The sequence below is a fragment of the Sarcophilus harrisii genome, chromosome 6 (genome assembly GCF_902635505.1).
Source record: "Sarcophilus harrisii chromosome 6, mSarHar1.11, whole genome shotgun sequence".
NCBI lineage: Eukaryota > Metazoa > Chordata > Mammalia > Dasyuromorphia > Dasyuridae > Sarcophilus > Sarcophilus harrisii.
This window is the reverse complement of record NC_045431.1, coordinates 213139557-213157743: the sequence shown is the minus strand read 5'-3', so window position 1 is coordinate 213157743 and position 18187 is coordinate 213139557. Positions and strand designations below refer to the sequence as shown.

Sequence of the window (18187 nt, the reverse complement as noted above, 5' to 3'; positions counted from 1 at the left end):
AATTTCTCTCCCAGTCTGCCGATCTCCCCCTGGCCTCTGGAACCAACCTTTTTGGCGAGACTGCAGATTTTTTCGGCTGGTGAGTTGTTCTACTTCTTATCTTTACGAATTGTAGCAGTCAAGACTATTTTTTGAGGCTCGATATAATATTGATAAAGAGGGTAAGAGAAGAGCTTAGAAAGACGCGTGTGTCTTCTCCGCCATCTTGGCTCCGCCCCTGGATCAATAGAAAAACTTTGTACACAGTAATATCAATATTATAATGATGACTAACTGTAAAAGATTTAGTGCCTCTGACAATTATCTAAGACAATTCCAAAGGACACATGATGGAAATTGCTATCCACTTCCAAAGAAAGAACTAATAAACACTGACTGCAGACTGAGGCCCACTTTCCCTTCCCCACTTTATTATCCTCACTTTAAAAAAAAAACAAAAAAAAACATTGTTAATATGGAAATTTATTGGCAGTATTTTTCTTTCCTTTGTAATGGGTAGGGGAAAGGCTTGAGGGAGAAAGAAAATTTAGAATTCAAAAATTTTAAAATAAATCATGGATTTCTAAAGAGACTCACAAGAGGGTGAGCTTCTCACTCTCCACTCATCCTGATATGGGAATCATTACTGAATTAATTGTAATCCAATCATTGAATTGGGAGAACAGAGATCAAAATGTATATCAAATTAGAACAAAAAAATCAAAATGAGAAGATATGATATTTTATTGGGTCATCTTTAACGTGATATATTTAATTGAACTGTTGAAGTTGAGAAAAAAAGTCAAATACATAAGAACAGATATTGACACAGAGTATTAATATTTCCTAAGGAAGTTTGCAGGGATCTAATTTTCTAAGATTCCTGGTTCTAAATCAGCATAAGAAACATAATTGGAGAATTCCTATCTTTTCCCCTCTATTTATCTTGCCCTATTTACATTATTTTATTTTTGCAAATAGTTTTCAACATTCGCCTTTGCAAAATCTTGTGTTCTAAATGTTCCTCCCTCTCTTTCCCCACTCCAAGATAGCAAGTAATTTGATATAGGTTAAACATGTATAATTGTTCTAAACATATTTTCATATTTGTTATACCACACAAGAAAAAACAGATCAAAAGGGGAAGAACACAAGGAAGAAAAAGCAAACAAGCAAATTACAACAACATAAAGGTGAAAATACTATGCTTTGATCCATCTTTAAACTCCATAAGGTCTTTCTCTGGGGGCAGATGGCACTTTCCATCACAAGTCTATTGAAATTGTCTTGAATCACCTCATTGTTGAAAAGACCCAAATCCATCATAGCTGATCATCATTTAATAATGTTATTTTGGTTCTTCTTACTTCACTCAGCATCACTTCATGTAAGTCTTTCCAGGCTTTTCTGAAATCAGCCTGCTCATCATTTCTTATAGAATAATAATATTCCATTCCCTTCATATACCATAGCTTATTCAGCCATTCTCCAACTAATGGGCATCCACTCAATTTCCAGTTCCTTGCTACTAGAGAAAGGACTGCCACAAACATTTTTGCACATATGGGTCCTCTTCCCCCTTTATGATCATTTTGGGATACAGACCTAGAGGAGACACTGCTGGATCAAAGGATATGCCTAATTTTGAAGCCTTTTGGGCATAGTTCTGAATTGCTCTCAGAATGGCTGGATCAATTCACAACTCCACCAACAATGCATCATCAGTGTCCCAGTTTTCCCATAGCCCCTCCAATATTTATCATATTCAATCTGAGAGGTATAAAGCCATACCTCACAGTTGTCTTAATTTGCATTTCTCTAATCAAGAGTGATTTAGAACATTTTTGCATAAGACTAGAAATGGCTTTAATTTCTTTGCATGAAAATTGTCTCTTCATATCCTTTGATTATCAATTGGGGAATGGCTTCTAAGTAAGTTCCTATCTTTTAATGGACTAAAGAACTGAGTTATTTCAAAATAAGAAATGATAGCAAAGTATCTAAGCAATTGAAAGTCCTAGCTCTGGAGTATTCAAAAATGATGCTCATTTGATTGGCTATGTGAAAATTCAATTTTTGGATTCTGATATGGGTTAAATAAGATGGCTTCTGAATCAATACTGTATTTAGAGTTAAGTGAGCTGAGTTCAAAACTTGCCTTATATTACCTTTGGCAGATCATGGATTTTATCAGAAAATGTTTCCCCAGAGGATCTTAGCCAAAGGAATCCCTGACACAAGAAATTTATTTGCCTAATCCTTTTGCTCCCTTCTCAGAAGAATGTCTTTAAATATTTAAAATGCATGGAATGCACAGGAAGCCAATTATATTGACACAGTGGACAAAATTTAAAACAAAATGAATTTTGCATGTTCCCTAGTTTAGAACTTCTGGGTTATATCATCTCTTAGATCTCTTTCTTTTGCTCTAATCTATACTTTTACAAATTTTCCTAATTTTGGAGGGCAAATGTTCAATTCAATAAATAACCTGAGTCCCTTTTGGGGGGTAAGGGGCAGGGAGATTACTTCAGTTTCTTGCTATGATTAAAAAAAAAGATCCTCAGAGTGATGGCTTTTCCTCTTTACTGATATAGCCACACTCATTTAAATTGCTGAACTGTTTAACACGGTCTCATTTTCATGTTTGCAAGTAATGTTTAACCTCCAGGAAAAACCTGGGAGATAAAAGAGTATGTTATCTGTCCAGCTTAATTCCACCCCCGTTGGTTATTAATTTCTGAACATCTGAATCCTTCTTTGTAGAAGTATGTACTTCAGTGGCTGCACCAAAAGCCTCAGGCTAGGGTCAGGTTTCAAGTTCTTGTCCTGGACTGTGACAATGATTGAAATCTGTTTTGGGTTCCATTTTTGAAATGCTCTGTGCAACCAAGAGTATCCCCAGGAGCTCCATTCAGTGCTTCTTGACCTTGGTGACTGTTAAGGTCTGAGAGTTCCTTGTCCTGGGCAAGAGACTAGCCATTTGTGAGCAGCATATCTGAACCTATATTGTTGTAAGGACTAGAAACGAAGAAGACATCCACCTGGCACCATGTCAGCAGGACGGGCAGGTTCCCAGGTTAAGAACTTTGAAGCTTGGGATTATGTTGTATTTGCAGCTCTTTTTGTTGTTTCTTCAGGAATCGGAGTATTCTTTGCTATAAAAGAAAGGAAGAAGGTGACTTCTAGGGAGTTTTTAGTGGGGGGCAAGCAAATGAGCTGTGGTCCAGTGGCTTTATCCTTGACTGCTAGCTTCATGTCAGCAGTCACTGTTCTGGGAGCTCCGGCAGAGGTCTATCGTTTTGGGGCATCCTTCCTGCTTTTCTTCATAGCATATGCATTTGTCATCATCTTTACCTCTGAGCTCTTTTTGCCAGTTTTCTACAGGTCTGGGATTACCAGCACTTACGAGGTAAGGGAATTAATCACTGTTTGGAATGTCTAGATTAATTGTTAATGTGCCAACCAGCCAAATTCTCTACATGGATTTACTTTCCCATAAATTGTGCCTGCACTTAGTAGGAAATATCTACTAAGTGGACAGATGAGTAACATACACGGTCTGTGAACTAATAATTTGTACAGTACTTAAACTTTAAGTGTCATAAACTTCTTAGAGCATTCTCACATCCCTCCTCTTATTTGGTCCCCATGGGACAATAGTCTGGATTTGGTGAATGGGAGTGGGTATTGGCCAGGGGTATATTGGCAAATGTTTAACAGCTGGTTATTTGGAAAGTTTAATCTGTATTTTTAACATTTTACTCTGCACTTTCTTAATCTAGATAATCAACAAAACAATAAATCAAATCCTAATTTTAGAATTTGTCAGCTTCTAAAGTGTAATTGTTCATAGTGAGAATTTAATAATCAGCTCTTCTAAGTCAGTATCAGCTGGTTCCAGAACATCCTTGGTACTGGCCCAGATCTGCACCAAACACTGAATTTTCCATATTCACAGGAAACTACAGGAGGGTTGACATGTTTTTCAAGATTGGTCCCAAAGAGATAGGATAGAAATGATCTTTATCTCCAATTTATATATAGGGAAACTGAGATACAACTCTCAAGGCAACTTATTCCACTTTGGGAGAGTTCTATTAGTGTTTCTTTTTGTATACACTAAATTTTCTTTCAAGTACAGATATATTATTATGCCTTCAGTATTCTTTTCTTTTTCCCCTAATAAACATACATACATACACACACATATACATATATGTCTATATATACACATTATATATGTGGTGTGTGTTTATACACATGAATTGTTACAGAATAGTTTAAAGCAAAGTAAATGTTTATAAGAAAATTCCCTATGTTACTTAGAAGCAAAAATGTGAAATTCTCCCATTGATTTTCCAGTAGTTCACAATAGAAGTAGCAGCTATATAATGTGTCTCAGGAATTAAATTTTAGAGCTTCCTCATTGATCAGTTTTGATGATGCCATTCTTCTTTCCATTTTAAATACTCATTAAAATATACATTTTTCATTTGATAAGGTAGAAAAGGTGGGAGATGTAACCAAATGTCTATACTCTTAGAAAAAGCAGAGTGGTAGGGTAGAGTGCTGGATTTAGAGTCAAAGACAAAGATCGAAATCCAGATTCTGCCATTTAATGCTTATATAAGAAAAACGAACCCCAGAGAAGTTCAAAGGAACACTAGATGTGGGCTCATTTTTTTTATCAGCAAAATAAAGGGGTTGGACTAGATAGCATTTAAAAATTCCTTCTAATGCTGTGAATGAACTGACTAATCACACCACTCAATTCAATCAAAAATACTTGACTATTTTTAACCAAATGAATTGCATTTACTTGAACTAAACTAAACTGCTGATTGTGCACACAGATTAATGTTTTGACAGACCCCCATCCTCTATCTGTTGTAAAGATCAAATTAAATTACACCCATAGAATGCTTTGCAAACTTTGCCCAGTCTCCCAGGTGGGGAATGTCCTACCTTCTCATTATCTCCTTGAATCTCCAACACGCCTCCGAAGCAGAGCACAACTGGGTGCCGACACAGAAAGCTTTCCCCAATCTCTTCTCCACACCAGTGACCAGTTATCAATGTTCCATGGAAAAGTTTGTCTAAACATCAGGGAGTGGGTCAGAAGGCTGTCCCATCAAATGAGAGAAGCAACCATCATATGCAGAAGACACTGGGCTTTAAGTGAATTCAGTGTCACTAATGGGAAGGTAGTCTGTTCCCAGGACCAGCCAATCAATGATCTTTTCCCCACCTGCCCCCCTACCCTAACTCACCCTTCTTTGAAAAACATTATAGTTCCCTGCAAGGTGGGTTTTATCTTCCAAATACCTAATTTTCCAGATGAAGAAACCAAGTCATAGACTTCTTCAAAATCACATAACAGTTCTGGAATCTAGACCCTTTTTCTTTGACCCCAAATACAGTTTTTTTTTTTTTTTTGGTGGCACTATTTACAGTCAAATTTCCTTCCCCACTATCTCTCTTAACATTTATTTAGGTGGTATCTGTGTATGTATATATATGTACAAAGAGAGAGAGAGAGAGAGAGAGAGAGAGAAGACAGAGAGAAAGAGAGAGAGAGAGAGACCCATACCCATTTATACATATACTATATAAATATGTACAATGTCTATATATATACATATATACAAAACTATTAGCTTTTTCTTTTCATGTTCCTATATATGTCATATTATATATATCACATATATATCTGCATGTATATATGAATAGGTATGGGTATGTGTCCATACATTATACACATGCATATGCAAATATACACATCCATATACATATATACATATATATAGATATATATTCCTCTCATGAGATCATAGCTATAAAGCTGGAAGGGATTTTAATGGCTAATGAGAATCCATATCTTTTTTATACATAAGAAACTAAACTAAGGCAAATAAAGGTTAAAGCTGTTAGAGGGAATGCTAGCAATATGGAGGTTAGGTCTTGGCCAAGGTCATAAGTATCTCAAGGTAGCAGGTCCTCTTAAATCTCAGTGTCGCGATTGATCTGTTATACCAGGTCAGTTCTGCCTAAAACACTGTTGACTTTTTGTATATTTTCTTTTTGTTTCCTTTAGTATTTACAGTTAAGATTTAACAAGGTGGTCCGGTACGCTGCCACACTAATCTACATAGTGCAGACGGTAAGAATCATTTTAAATTTGGGTTGGATGCTGGAAGGGGGAGGAAAAGAGGAAACGTTTATGGGAATACATTTTTCCAGCCCCTGGGGAGTGGTGAGATTTCATTGTTCCAGTTAGATTGGCAAATTAGGAAGCTCCTGGGTACATGGGCTAAACTTACAAGGATCTATGACTATAGATCCAGGACTAAGGCACGGATGTTTAGGGCATAATATATAAAACTCTGGATATGACTTTTTATTTTTAAAGCATGTCTTTTTAATTTCAAAATATCTCACTCTCTATGACACATGGACAGAAAGAGGCAGTGGGTAATATTGGATGGTGAGTTGGCCCTGGACTCAGGCCTCAATGTCTGCAGACAATGCTCTAAATCTAAGTTGTAGAACAGGGTCAATCTACATTAGGGGAAGGAGTTTCTTTACCAAGGAGCATCCTGCATTAGTGAAATAGAAAATGTTGTAATAAAAAACAAGTAAATGGCACGTGGAGGATTCAAGTCATGTGTAAAAAACACATGCTCAGAGTTGTTAGTGAACAACAATAATAAACCCACTCTGGAAAGAGCAGAATTCAGCTTTTTAATTGGGTATGGGAGGAGCACAGTTTTCAAGGATACTTCCATGCTTTGGCATGGTTTCATGCAGCAAGTCTATGGTTCATGGACCTACTTATTTTAGCCCCTTCCTTCACAGGCTACAAATTTATTACATGAGATACAAATAAGTAAGAATTTAGCCTAATAATTTATCTTTAAGTAAAAAACCCCCTCAAAATCTAAAATATTGTGAGACCTTCTCAATGAAATCTTTTGTCACTCAGAAGAAATAAATCTAACAATTCTTATGGTGTTTAAAGAATGCCATTTGTCTTGATTTTTAAATGTCTAACCTCTATTCAGTTGCCAGTGTGATTTTCCTAAGGCTCAGGTTTGATCATGTTATCTCCCTAACCCTACTCCATGCAATAAACTTCAGTGGCTTCCTATTGCTTCCAGGATTAAATTCAAAATATTCTCTTTGCTATTTAAAGCCTACCATAATCTAACCCCCTTTTACTTTTTCAGTCTTCTTATCCCTTATTTCCTGACACTTACCTTTAAATCCAGGGATAATGGCCCCCTGGATGTTCCATGAAAACACATTCCATTTCTTTCTCCCTCCTCCCTCCCTGACTATTGACCTCCCTGGCTTCCTTTAAGTCCCAACTAAAATCCTACCCTTTACCCCTCTTCATTCTAGTACCTTTATTATTATTATTTATTAATTATTAATTATATTAATTATCTTTTGCTTATCCAGAACACAAAGCATGCTTTGTATAAAGATATCTCACCCATTAGGTTAAGTTCTTGGAGGACAGGGACTGTCCTTTTACCTCTTTTTATATATCTAGCGTTTAGCATAGTATCGAGCACATAGTAGGTGCTTAATAAATGTTTGTTGATTGATGGGCAGTCCACTTAGTTATATATGTATATATTTACACAAATGTGTATGTGTATTATATAGAGTGGCAAGGGAGAGAGAGATAAAAAAAAAAAAAGATAGTCAGTGTGTCATAATGAATTGACAACTGGATTTAGAATTGGAAAAGACCTGATTTCAAAATCTTCTGAAACTGAGTGGTCTTGAGCAAGCCATTTCTTTCTGCCTCAGGAAACTCTTAATCTAGAATGATAGAGAAGGATACATCCCAGGAAAATACCTCTAACAGTGAAATAACAAATCAGGAAAAACCTATTTATATGTACTTCAAAAAAGCCAGGATTCTAAATTCTACTTTTATTTAATTCATTGTTATTATTTTAATTTAAGCCCAGGAAGATTTGAATTCAAATTTGCTGTGAGGTTTGATTGTGTGATCCTGAACAAATCACTTAACCCTGTTTGCCTCACTTTTCCTTATCTGTAAAGTGAGCTGGAAAAGGAAATGGCAAATTGTTCTAGCATCTCTGCCAAGAAAAAACACAACAGTCAGTCATGAGCAAAATGACTGCCCAACAAAGGGAAAAAGCATAATTAAAAGGAGGTGAAGGCTGGGTGAAGGCTAGGGCTTAGGACACCATGTAAGTGAGAAGGTGAGGGAAGTGGGAATGAAGCAGCACTGCCCAGTGTCACCTAAAGCAGAAGTTCTTTAAGGTTGATCCCCAACTTCTGCAACTTAGAGTAGATTTCCCACTGACTCTAAATATTCTGGCCAGGTACTTCAGCCAGTGGAGGGAGGTGAGGGAGGTGATGGTTAGAGAAAAAGCAGTTCATTGTGCTCCAATGGGAAATGCTTTGGCAGGGGAGATATTGACTAGCAGGGGAGCTGGTGGGTAGATGGGTTAATGTTGGTGATGGGGATGGAGGGAGAGAAGTGATCCTTGCAGTACTCCACCATGGAGGGAAGAATTCAGTGGCTCCTTCTAAGTCCAGTCTCTGAGAGCATTCCATACCTCTTGTCTCTAGATTGGCATTCCTCTCTTTCTCCTACCAGCTTCTGGGGGATAATGGCCCGCATTATCTTTTAACTCATTTACAGAAGTACAAGGATTAATAAGTCTTCTTGTCTTGTTCAGTCTCTTTAAGGGATGGGAGAAGATGGGGATGAAGAAAGAGAATCTTCTTCAACCTAGAGGATATCTAGGGACCTAGACGTTCCCAATTTCATTGAATTCCTAAAAGGAATAATTACTTTTCTCCTTCCTTATTGTCTGTCCCTTATGTCCTGATATTTCCCAACTCCTTCCTGTCAGTTGGTAACTGGGGACAGGAAAAACATGGTCTAAAATCATCACAAGTATTATGTCCTATTAACCCCAATGGCTTTGGGAAGGGTGCTGTCACCCTCAAGGAAGGGGACTTAGTAGACAGCTGAAGTGGCCACACCTGATGCCGGTGGCCAGTCAGCCAGCCAACAGCTTTTTTTGCCAAGAAACTCTTCCTCCCTTCCTTCTCCTTCAGATTCTTTATACCGGAGTGGTGATTTATGCTCCTGCTTTGGCACTCAACCAAGGTGAGTTGTGAGGAAAATAACTTCTCAATTGTGTCTTTATTCAGACTTCTGCAAAATGCACATAGCATGATAAACTATTCTTAAGGCTAAGTGCTCCCATAGATGAAGATTTTCCAGTCAAAGCCCAGAGCACCACTTTGAACAACTAATTTAGGTTCATTGCTACTTGTTTTATCCATATGAGTCTAAATAATTGAACTATAATTATTATTTTCACATCTTACTGTTAATTTCTTCTGGGATTTTAGGACTGGGTTGTAGCAAGTTAGAATAAAAATTTTCAAATTACATATACACAGCTTTAGGGGCAGCTAGATGTACAGTAGTTATCTCAATTCAAATACAGCTTCAGATACTTGTAAGCTAGGTAACCCTGGGCAAGTGATATAACCCCTATTTGCCTCAGTTCCTCATCTGTAAAATGAAGACACCGTGGAGAAGGAAATGGCAAACCACCCAAGTATCTTAGCCAAGAAAACTCCATGGACAAATTCTACGATTCATGCGGAGTTGGATGCAACTGAATGACTGAACAACAGACACAGATTCAGAATGACAACCCAAAACACACTCAATTATGCATATAGATATTTACAATTTTAAGGAGTGAAGGATCAAAAATATTTATTATAGTCTGTTTGATCTTATTATTGTCCAAAAGCATAGTGATTCCCCAATACACCAATGGATATGAGGACCTATCTATATAGAAAAAGTTATTCAATCAATATCGATTTAAAAGAGAGGTCATACCACACTGGAAAGGCTTTCTGGCCAGCCCTGGTGATGACTTGTATGTCTAATTTCCAAAGTTCGGGTTAGTTAGTGCAATGGGATCATCACGAGAAGTCTAGCTGCCAGGGGCTGAATTTTTTGCTTCCAGAAGTCTCTGAAGGCCATTAACAATAGAGAGATTATTTCAGGAGTTAGTGGAGGTAGTGTCCATACTGATCAAATCTGGGTTTTTCAAGCTGGGGGAATAAAGTTCAAGTGCTATTGATTTCCCCCTTTGTTTTATTCAATTGTTAAAATCCATTCAGGATGGCAGTAATTCTTATCAAAGATTTTAAAGTGATTGTATATGGGCACTGGGTGGCACAGTAGATAGAATGCCAGGTCTGGAAGTCAGAAAGACTCCTCTTCCTGAGTTCAAACCTGACTTCAGACACTTCCTAGTTGTGTGACAACTAGGCAAGTCACATAATCCTGTTTGCCTCAGTTTCCTCATTTGTAAAATGAGCTAGAAAAGGAAATAACAATATCTTTGCCAAGAAAACCCCAAATGAGATTAAGAAGAGTCAGACAAGACTGAAATGATTGAACAGATTATCCTATAACCCTATTAGTTGAGAAGGCATATTCAGACCAAAGATAGAAAGATATGAAATGTGAGAAAATCTCTTCAAAGATTAATTTTTAATTTAATTAATTGGTGATTGATTAATTAAACATTGGATGAGTCCCTGTCATACTATGTGCCCTTGGTTTTTATTTTCCTTTGTATAGGACTGGATTGTGGTAATGTATGAAATCATACCTAATGGAAGCTAGTTTCTTCAGGGAGTCTATAGCTAGACTTAGCCCTTCAATCAGATGATTTTGCCCCAAGTTAACCTCTTTTGCCTCAGTCTCCATGCAAAGTTCTTTGATTAACCCTGAGAACCTCTTGTAACTTTTCTTGCCTTCCACAGTGACTGGCTTTCATCTCTGGGGATCTGTCTTTGCTACAGGAATTGTTTGCACCTTCTACTGTACTCTGGTATGTATATACTACGCAGAGAAACCTTTGCCAGCCTAAAATGAAATCTGGCCAAATCACAACTGAGAGGACTAATTCTAGAGCCAATGACTACATTTCTAAGTTATGTGAAAAAGAGAAAGCTGGCTTGATTTTTCATATTTTCCAAATTATGAATATTTTTTCTTGAAATGCATTTTTATTAATAGCCTCTAAGTAAGCTTAGAGTATAAGTATATATAAATATATGTTATACCCTTAAGTTAATGCTATTAATTTCCTGACAAATACTCAGATTTACCAATAGGAAAGTTTCTCTAAGCTTTGGCTATATGTTATTCTGATAATATCTGCTTTTTGGGGGGAGGGAGGTGGGGATTTTTTTTTCCTTCCAGTCATAAACCATATTCACCTAAGGCAATACTTACATTGCCTGAGAAAAATGGACTCTCCCAACTGGCTATTTGTTAAACCATGATTGTATGTGTGAGCAAGATGACTGGTACTCAGTTAATTCTAAAGGTTATTAATTACAAAATCTGAATGATGCTGTTGGCCAGTTATCAGTGAACCTAGAACTACTTTCTGCATTCTGATCTGCACTCACTCAGTCCTTTAGCCTCAGGTCCTGAAGGGTATCAACAAAATGTTTACATAAATGTTAACAATTAACTGTGATATTATTCTCTTAGGGAAGCAAATGGACATGGCTAAGAAATATGAGTAAGTAGTTTGGAATGTGGGAACACACTTAACTGTTTCTAGATGATGAATCTTTTTATATATTAGCACTTAATAGATAACCAATATATGATATCTTTACTAGGTATAGCATGCAATATGCATTTTAAGAGCAGCAAATTATCTTAGGTTTCTTTTTAATTTTTCCAATATTCATAATTGCTTTTAAATGTCTTTCGGATACATTTCTTTTCCTTTCTTCCACCCTGTCATCACTCTTTGTCCAGATCCTCATGGCCTAGCATTAGAATTTCTGAAATAGCTTTCCAATGAGGCCCCATTGTTTTCACTCTCACTTAGCTCAATCCATTAAATATCAATGGTAGAAAAAAATTTTTTTCTAAATAATCTGTCATTAAGTATTTCTTTGGCTCAAGGAAAAAAAATATTTTCCCAGTGATTTCTCGTTGCATATATGATGAAATTTAAACTCTTGAGTCTAAAGTTCAAGGTTCGCCATCATTTCCTTTAAACTAATTAATCTCATCATGTTTTTTCACTTCCAAAAATCCTCTGCTCCCTTAAAATCTGTTTCTTCTCTATGTCCCATAATATCAGACCCATTTTCCAGGCCCTGTGCTTTTGTTCATGTTGGTTTTTCCTTCCCCAGTGTCATATTAAAATTCTTTCTGCCTCATAGCACTTTTTTCCCAGTTTAGAGAAACTAAGGATGGCTGAAGTTGCACATCATATATACCACGCAAGGTACAATTTGATTTTGCAGCTTTTCAGTATGCAGTATTTGCGCTTCTCATTCCCTTGATTCCAGAGTAAAATCCTTTATTTTCCTTCAAGGCTCAACTTAGAGGGCCACCTCCTTAAGGCGGCAAGTAGGTGACAGTACATAGTAGGCTGGAATTGGAAGCAGGAAAACCTGAGTTCAAATTGAGCTTCAGATACTTCCTAGCTCTATGAAATTTGGCAAGACACTTAACTTTTTGCTCTCACAGAATACTCATTTACAAAAATGGAGGTGATAATAGCACTTAAATATTTTACAAGATTGTTGAGCTGATCAAATGAGCTGGTGATGGGTGGGGAAGCTAACAAACATTATTAAATGTCTTCTATATTCTAGAAACTATGTTAGATGCTTTACAAATAAGTCATTTGAGCTTCATAACAACTTTGGAAGGTTACTGAAAAAACGCCCCCTTTTCATTCAATATATCTTTTACTCCTACGTCAGACCAATCAGTCATCCATTGACGAGATCAAGAAAAAAATATTGATTTGTAACTTCTTTCCTTGGTCTATTTTGGTAAAGTACTTGTGCATAGTAGGTGATTAATGGATTATCTGTTGAATTTATTTGAATATCAGAATTCCAATTTGAAACATTTGATTATGTGTTTCTACTGAGTCAATGGTAATTTTAAAGTTATATTTCTCTATAGAATTAAATCCAATTTGATTCAATTCAGCTCAACAAACATTTACTCTAATATAAAATCTCTCACTGAAATTTAAGCCCTTTCTCTTCTTTTCAACCAGAAAGGAGGATAAATGATCATCACTTCTACATGATAACTCTCTAAGAAAGTCATAGAGTTAATAGCTACATGGTCATTAGTATGACTCTCATGGAGGTTGTTGTTACCAAAATGGTTAGAAGGTATTTACATATATATATATATATACATACACACACACACCTTATATTTGGGTAGTATAGACAAAACATCTGGATGATTGAGTCTTTATCAGACTTAGTTGAATAGGTCATATATTTTATTACACACAGTCATGTTTTGAAAAGAAGTCAACCCCTCTTAGGGCTCTGAAGTCATTTTGGTCTAAACCCCTCATTTTACACAAGGGAAATGAAATTCCCTTTCAGCTCCAACATTCTATGAGTCTCAGAATGACTGATTTGAGTCTTATCTGCATTATCCCTTTAACTGGAAAAAAGGAAGAAACAATGACAGGAAGAAGACCATGGGAAGATAATAGAAGGATTCAAACTTTTCAGGGAATATGATATGGTGGAAAAAACATTGGATTTAGAGTTTCAAATGCTGTTTCTGTCATTAAGATACTAACCTCTCTAGGCTTCAGTTCTCTTATATGCAAAATTAAAAAGTGGGATGAGATTGCTTCTTAAGGTCTCTTCCAGGTTTGCTTCTTTGATCCTGTACTTCATAAGATAAAACCTCCTTGTAATTTTGAACAGGGAACTGGGGAAATAAACCAAAGACTCTTCTCATCTTTGATCTGAAGAACTCACATGATTTCTATTTATTCCAGGGAGGATTAAAAGCAGTCGTGTGGACAGATGCATTTCAAATGGTCGTCATGGTGGTAGGGTTCTTGACGGTTCTTATACAAGGAACAGCACGTGCTGGTGGATTACAGAATGTATTAGATCAATCAAAAAATGGGTCTCGACTTGAAATACTTGAGTATGTTTAATATGATTTTATTCTGCTTTGGGCTACCTTTCCTTATTGCTTACAAGAGTATCTCATAATCACGGAACATGACTTGATCTCTGTGCGTCTCTCCCACAGCTTTGACGTGGACCCCTTGAGAAGGCATACCTTCTGGACAGTTGCTGTCGGAGGAACTTTTACGTGGCTCGGCATCTATGGTGTTAATCAATCCACGATACAGAGATGCATCTCGTGCAAAACAGAAAAACATGCTAAGATGTAAGTTATTCTTCATCATTGTCATCATTATCATTTTCAGAATTTATTTATTGAACACCTATTGTATGCCTGAGCATGTGCACATATTGAGTGCCTTCTTTACATAAAATAAGTGCTCAGACATAAGGCATTCTCTGTGAGATTTAAGAACTTTTTCCTATGAGGTTGAGAAGATAAATCATATGAAGGCAATAGAGTATAAAGGAAACAGCAATACTCAGACAATTACATGATTGTGGGATTAAAATCAAGACTGATATTTGAGTACTAACTCTGCCAATCACTGGTTGTATGACTTCATTTCTCACTTTCCCCCTTTGGAAAATGAGAGGGTTGGAGTAGATCATCTTCTTGTGCCATTGCTCTATGTAGCTATGATTTATTCTAATCTAATAATTGCTAAAGGAGCAGGGATATCATCAGGCGATAAGACATGGAGAAGGGGAATTGCGCTGCAGCAGATGGTAAAAACTTACCAAAGTGGGTAAAACTTAATATGCTTTCTAAAGGGCAGGGCTTTAGGTGATTTTTGAGGATGGACAGCAAAGAACGGTGGCAGAAATGGACATGTCATTTATGATCAAGGAACCAATGAGATAGGAATGAAGGGTCTTTGAGATGTAGCAGAAAATTGTTCGAATCTAGTATATTTATTTTAGGTGTTATGCTTTTGATTTCAATAACATACTTCTGAAGTGATTTTTAGCACATTACCCATTAATGATGTCATCAGAAGCAATGATCAAGAAATTACAGAATTGGAGATGTAGACATGAAAAGGATCTCAGAAGCTAGTTCAGTCCATTTATTATTCAAGTGAGGAAACTGAGGCCCAGAGAGGGTAAAATAAATTTGCCTAAAGTCACAAAGCAGTAGGATGTTTAGTTGGAGTTCAATTTTAGCTCAAAGGTTGATGGGATAAAATATTTAGGGATCTTATAAACTATCTAACCCTCAAATTTCTTCATTTCTTCATCAAATAAAGAAATCAAGGATAAAAAAGGTTAAGTTACTTACTCAATATCGTACAAGTAGCAAGAGGAACATCTTGATTTTTCAAAGCTGTAGTATTAATTTGATGACACAGAATACAAGTTGTCTTTATATGCCATTGTATATTCACTAAACATGACTAAATTACATGAGATTTGATACTGTTTGATCCTGAAATTTATTTCTGTTATTGAGGTTGCTTTAAGAAAAATCTTTTTATACATCTTTTTCAGTGGAGCAGCTACATGGTGCAGTGGATAGAGCACCAGCCCTAGACTCAGGAAAAACTGAGTTTAAATCTGGCCTCAAACACTTAATACTCTTAGCCATGTGACTCTGGGAAAATAAGTCACTTAACTCCAATTGCCTTGTGAAAGAAAGAAAGGAAGAGAAAGAGAGAGAGAGAGAGAGAGAGAGAGAGAGAGAGAGAGAGAGAGAGATGTCCTATATACAAAGTGATCTTTTTTCTTTTTTTTTCAGGAACTGTGTTCCTGAAAAGTTGTGCTTCACATGGATTTTTGTTTAATCAAGTTGCCTAGTATTATGGTTAAGATAATCCTCTTCCTTCCCCTCCTCCTATTTTTCCTACTCTTCTTATATTACTATTCCTTTTCCTCCTAATTCTAAAACAAACAAAAAAACCATTTCTAAATCTTGTTCTTTAGTATGACTTCTTTGAAGTACTTTCTTATCCAGCAAAATTACACAAAAGGATTTTGATAATGCCAAAGAGGTTGTTTCTTAAAATAGAATCCATATGAAGCTGGTTATAAAGGTCATAAATGAAGGGCTCACCTGGAAAAGAAAATCTCTTATTTCCTCTAAGTAGCAGATAGGAGACCATTTGTTAAGTAACTGCTTATTTTAGTGGAGGTTCGACTAGATAAAGGCTTCTTAAACTTTTTCCATTTCCAATTGCCTGAGAAATTTTTGTGACTCCAGATATATAGATATATAAAAGAGGTATACAAATCAAACATTTATTGATAACAAATCATAAAGAAATTTATTTTAAAACAATTCCTTGGCATACATATAATTTTATTATATATTAAAGTCAAAAGCAAATTTGCTTACTAATGAGATAGATATGCTTATTTATTTTTACATAAAAATTTAAATATTGACAGACTATTTGATATTCCAGGACAAAGAACATTCAGAAATTTTTTACCGTTGTCAAATATTTCAAGACTCCCCACATTCATTACATGATTCCATTAGAGGATCCAACTCATAGTTTTAAGGGCCTTTGGACTAGAAGACCTTTGAATTCTCTTCTGATTGAAATTATATAACCTTCAATGATGGAATCCTCTCGTTCTAATTAGGCATCCCATTCCACTTTTGTACAGTTTAATTATTTAATTTAATTATTAGAAAAATCTTCCTTATATTTAGTTGAACTTCATCTCCGCATATTTCTAGATACTGGAGCTGGTTCAATCTGCTGGAGGTGAGCAAAATAAATCTAATCCCTCTTACACAGAACTACCAAACGTTTGAACATAGCTATTGCTTTCCTAAATGTTTTTTGCTGCAGGTTGAAAAAGAAATCCTCCACCCATTTCTTATGTTATTGGTTTGGAGCTTCCTGGTGACTTGTCTCTGGCTTAATTGACTTGCCCAATGTCTTTCCTGAAAGATGGTGTCCAGAACCAGATACACTACTGCATACGTGATTTATACAAAGCTTCTCAAATTAATAATAGTCTGCAAGTTACTAAGTGTTTTAAAATGTATGTTATCTCATTTGATGCTCACATCAGCCTCTTGAGAATGGACTACATTATTAACAGACCTCTCATCTTTTCTTTTTTTAGTGCTCTCTATCTTAACTTAGTTGGTCTCTGGATAATTCTGGCCTGTGCAGTCTTCTCAGGACTGATCATGTATGCTCACTTCAAGAACTGTGACCCCTGGACAGCTGGTATCATCTCAGCACCAGATCAGGTATGGATGACAGCAAAGTGGGTTGCCAGGAGAGACCTACTGGGGTGGGCTTGCTGTTCGTTTCTAGGAGAGCTACAAAAGACATAGAAACCAAGGAAAGGACAGCATGGTCTAAGAGAAAGACCTTTGTCTGAAGAGGCTAGAGATGAAGACTCCACTATAAACTTTGCCATGGACTTTTGGCAAGACACTTTGCCCTGAATGGGTGTCTAGTTCCTTATATGTGAAATGAAGCATTCAGATTAGACTATTTCTAAGATGGCACTTAGCTCTCAAATTATGTGATTTGTGAGGTTTGCAGTTGTTTATGCTGTCTGTTGGGAAGAGGTGTGTCTGGTACAGTGTTGGCCACGTGAGTCTTTTAGAAATTTTATTAACATCTTTTGGTTTACATCAACTTCATTTCCAAAATAAATACTTTCCTTGTTTCCTACCTGAAAAACTGCCTTTTATAGAAAGATAAGAAAGAGAAAGAGAGAGAAAGAGAAAGCGAGAGAGAGAGACAGAGACAGAGAGAGTGTGAGAGTGTGTGATAGTGTGTGTGTGTGTGTGTGTGAGAGAGAGAGAGAGATCCTTCCCATTGGCTTGTATTTGTATCATGTATTGGACATTTGAGCTTGTCTGTCAGACTCAGAATGTCTATCAAAAGGACTCATCTTTTCCTTCCAAATCTTCACTATTTCCAAATCTCCCTATTTCTGTAAAAGGAACCACCATTCTCCCAGGACCATAGCCTAAGTTTTATTCTCAATTCTTTTCTCTCCCTCACTTCACAATCCAACCATTTATCATACCATGTAGTTCTGCCTTCAAAACATCCCTTCAAGAGAGAGAAAGAGAGAATGAAAGAGAGAGAAAGAAAGGAAAGAGAGAGAATGAGAGAGAAAGGAAAAAGAGAAAGAGAGAGAAAGAAAAAAGAGAATGAGAGAGAGAACAAGAGAGAGAAAAAGAGAGATAATAAAGAAAGAA

At 36.4% G+C, this 18187-nt stretch overlaps 1 protein-coding gene across 1 annotated transcript in view; it reads left to right on the top strand.

The window, feature by feature from the left end:
* Positions 1–1868: 1868 nt before the first annotated feature.
* Positions 1869–18187, top strand: part of SLC5A12 (solute carrier family 5 member 12) — a 36046-nt gene continuing 19727 nt past the window's right edge. The window contains exons 1-7 of the mRNA XM_003773653.4: positions 1869–3391; positions 6077–6142; positions 9091–9142; positions 10834–10901; positions 13869–14023; positions 14132–14272; positions 17089–17218. Of these exons, the coding sequence (XP_003773701.1) occupies positions 3032–3391; positions 6077–6142; positions 9091–9142; positions 10834–10901; positions 13869–14023; positions 14132–14272; positions 17089–17218 (972 nt within the window). The 5' untranslated portion in view covers positions 1869–3031. The remainder of the gene's footprint in view (positions 3392–6076; positions 6143–9090; positions 9143–10833; positions 10902–13868; positions 14024–14131; positions 14273–17088; positions 17219–18187) is intronic.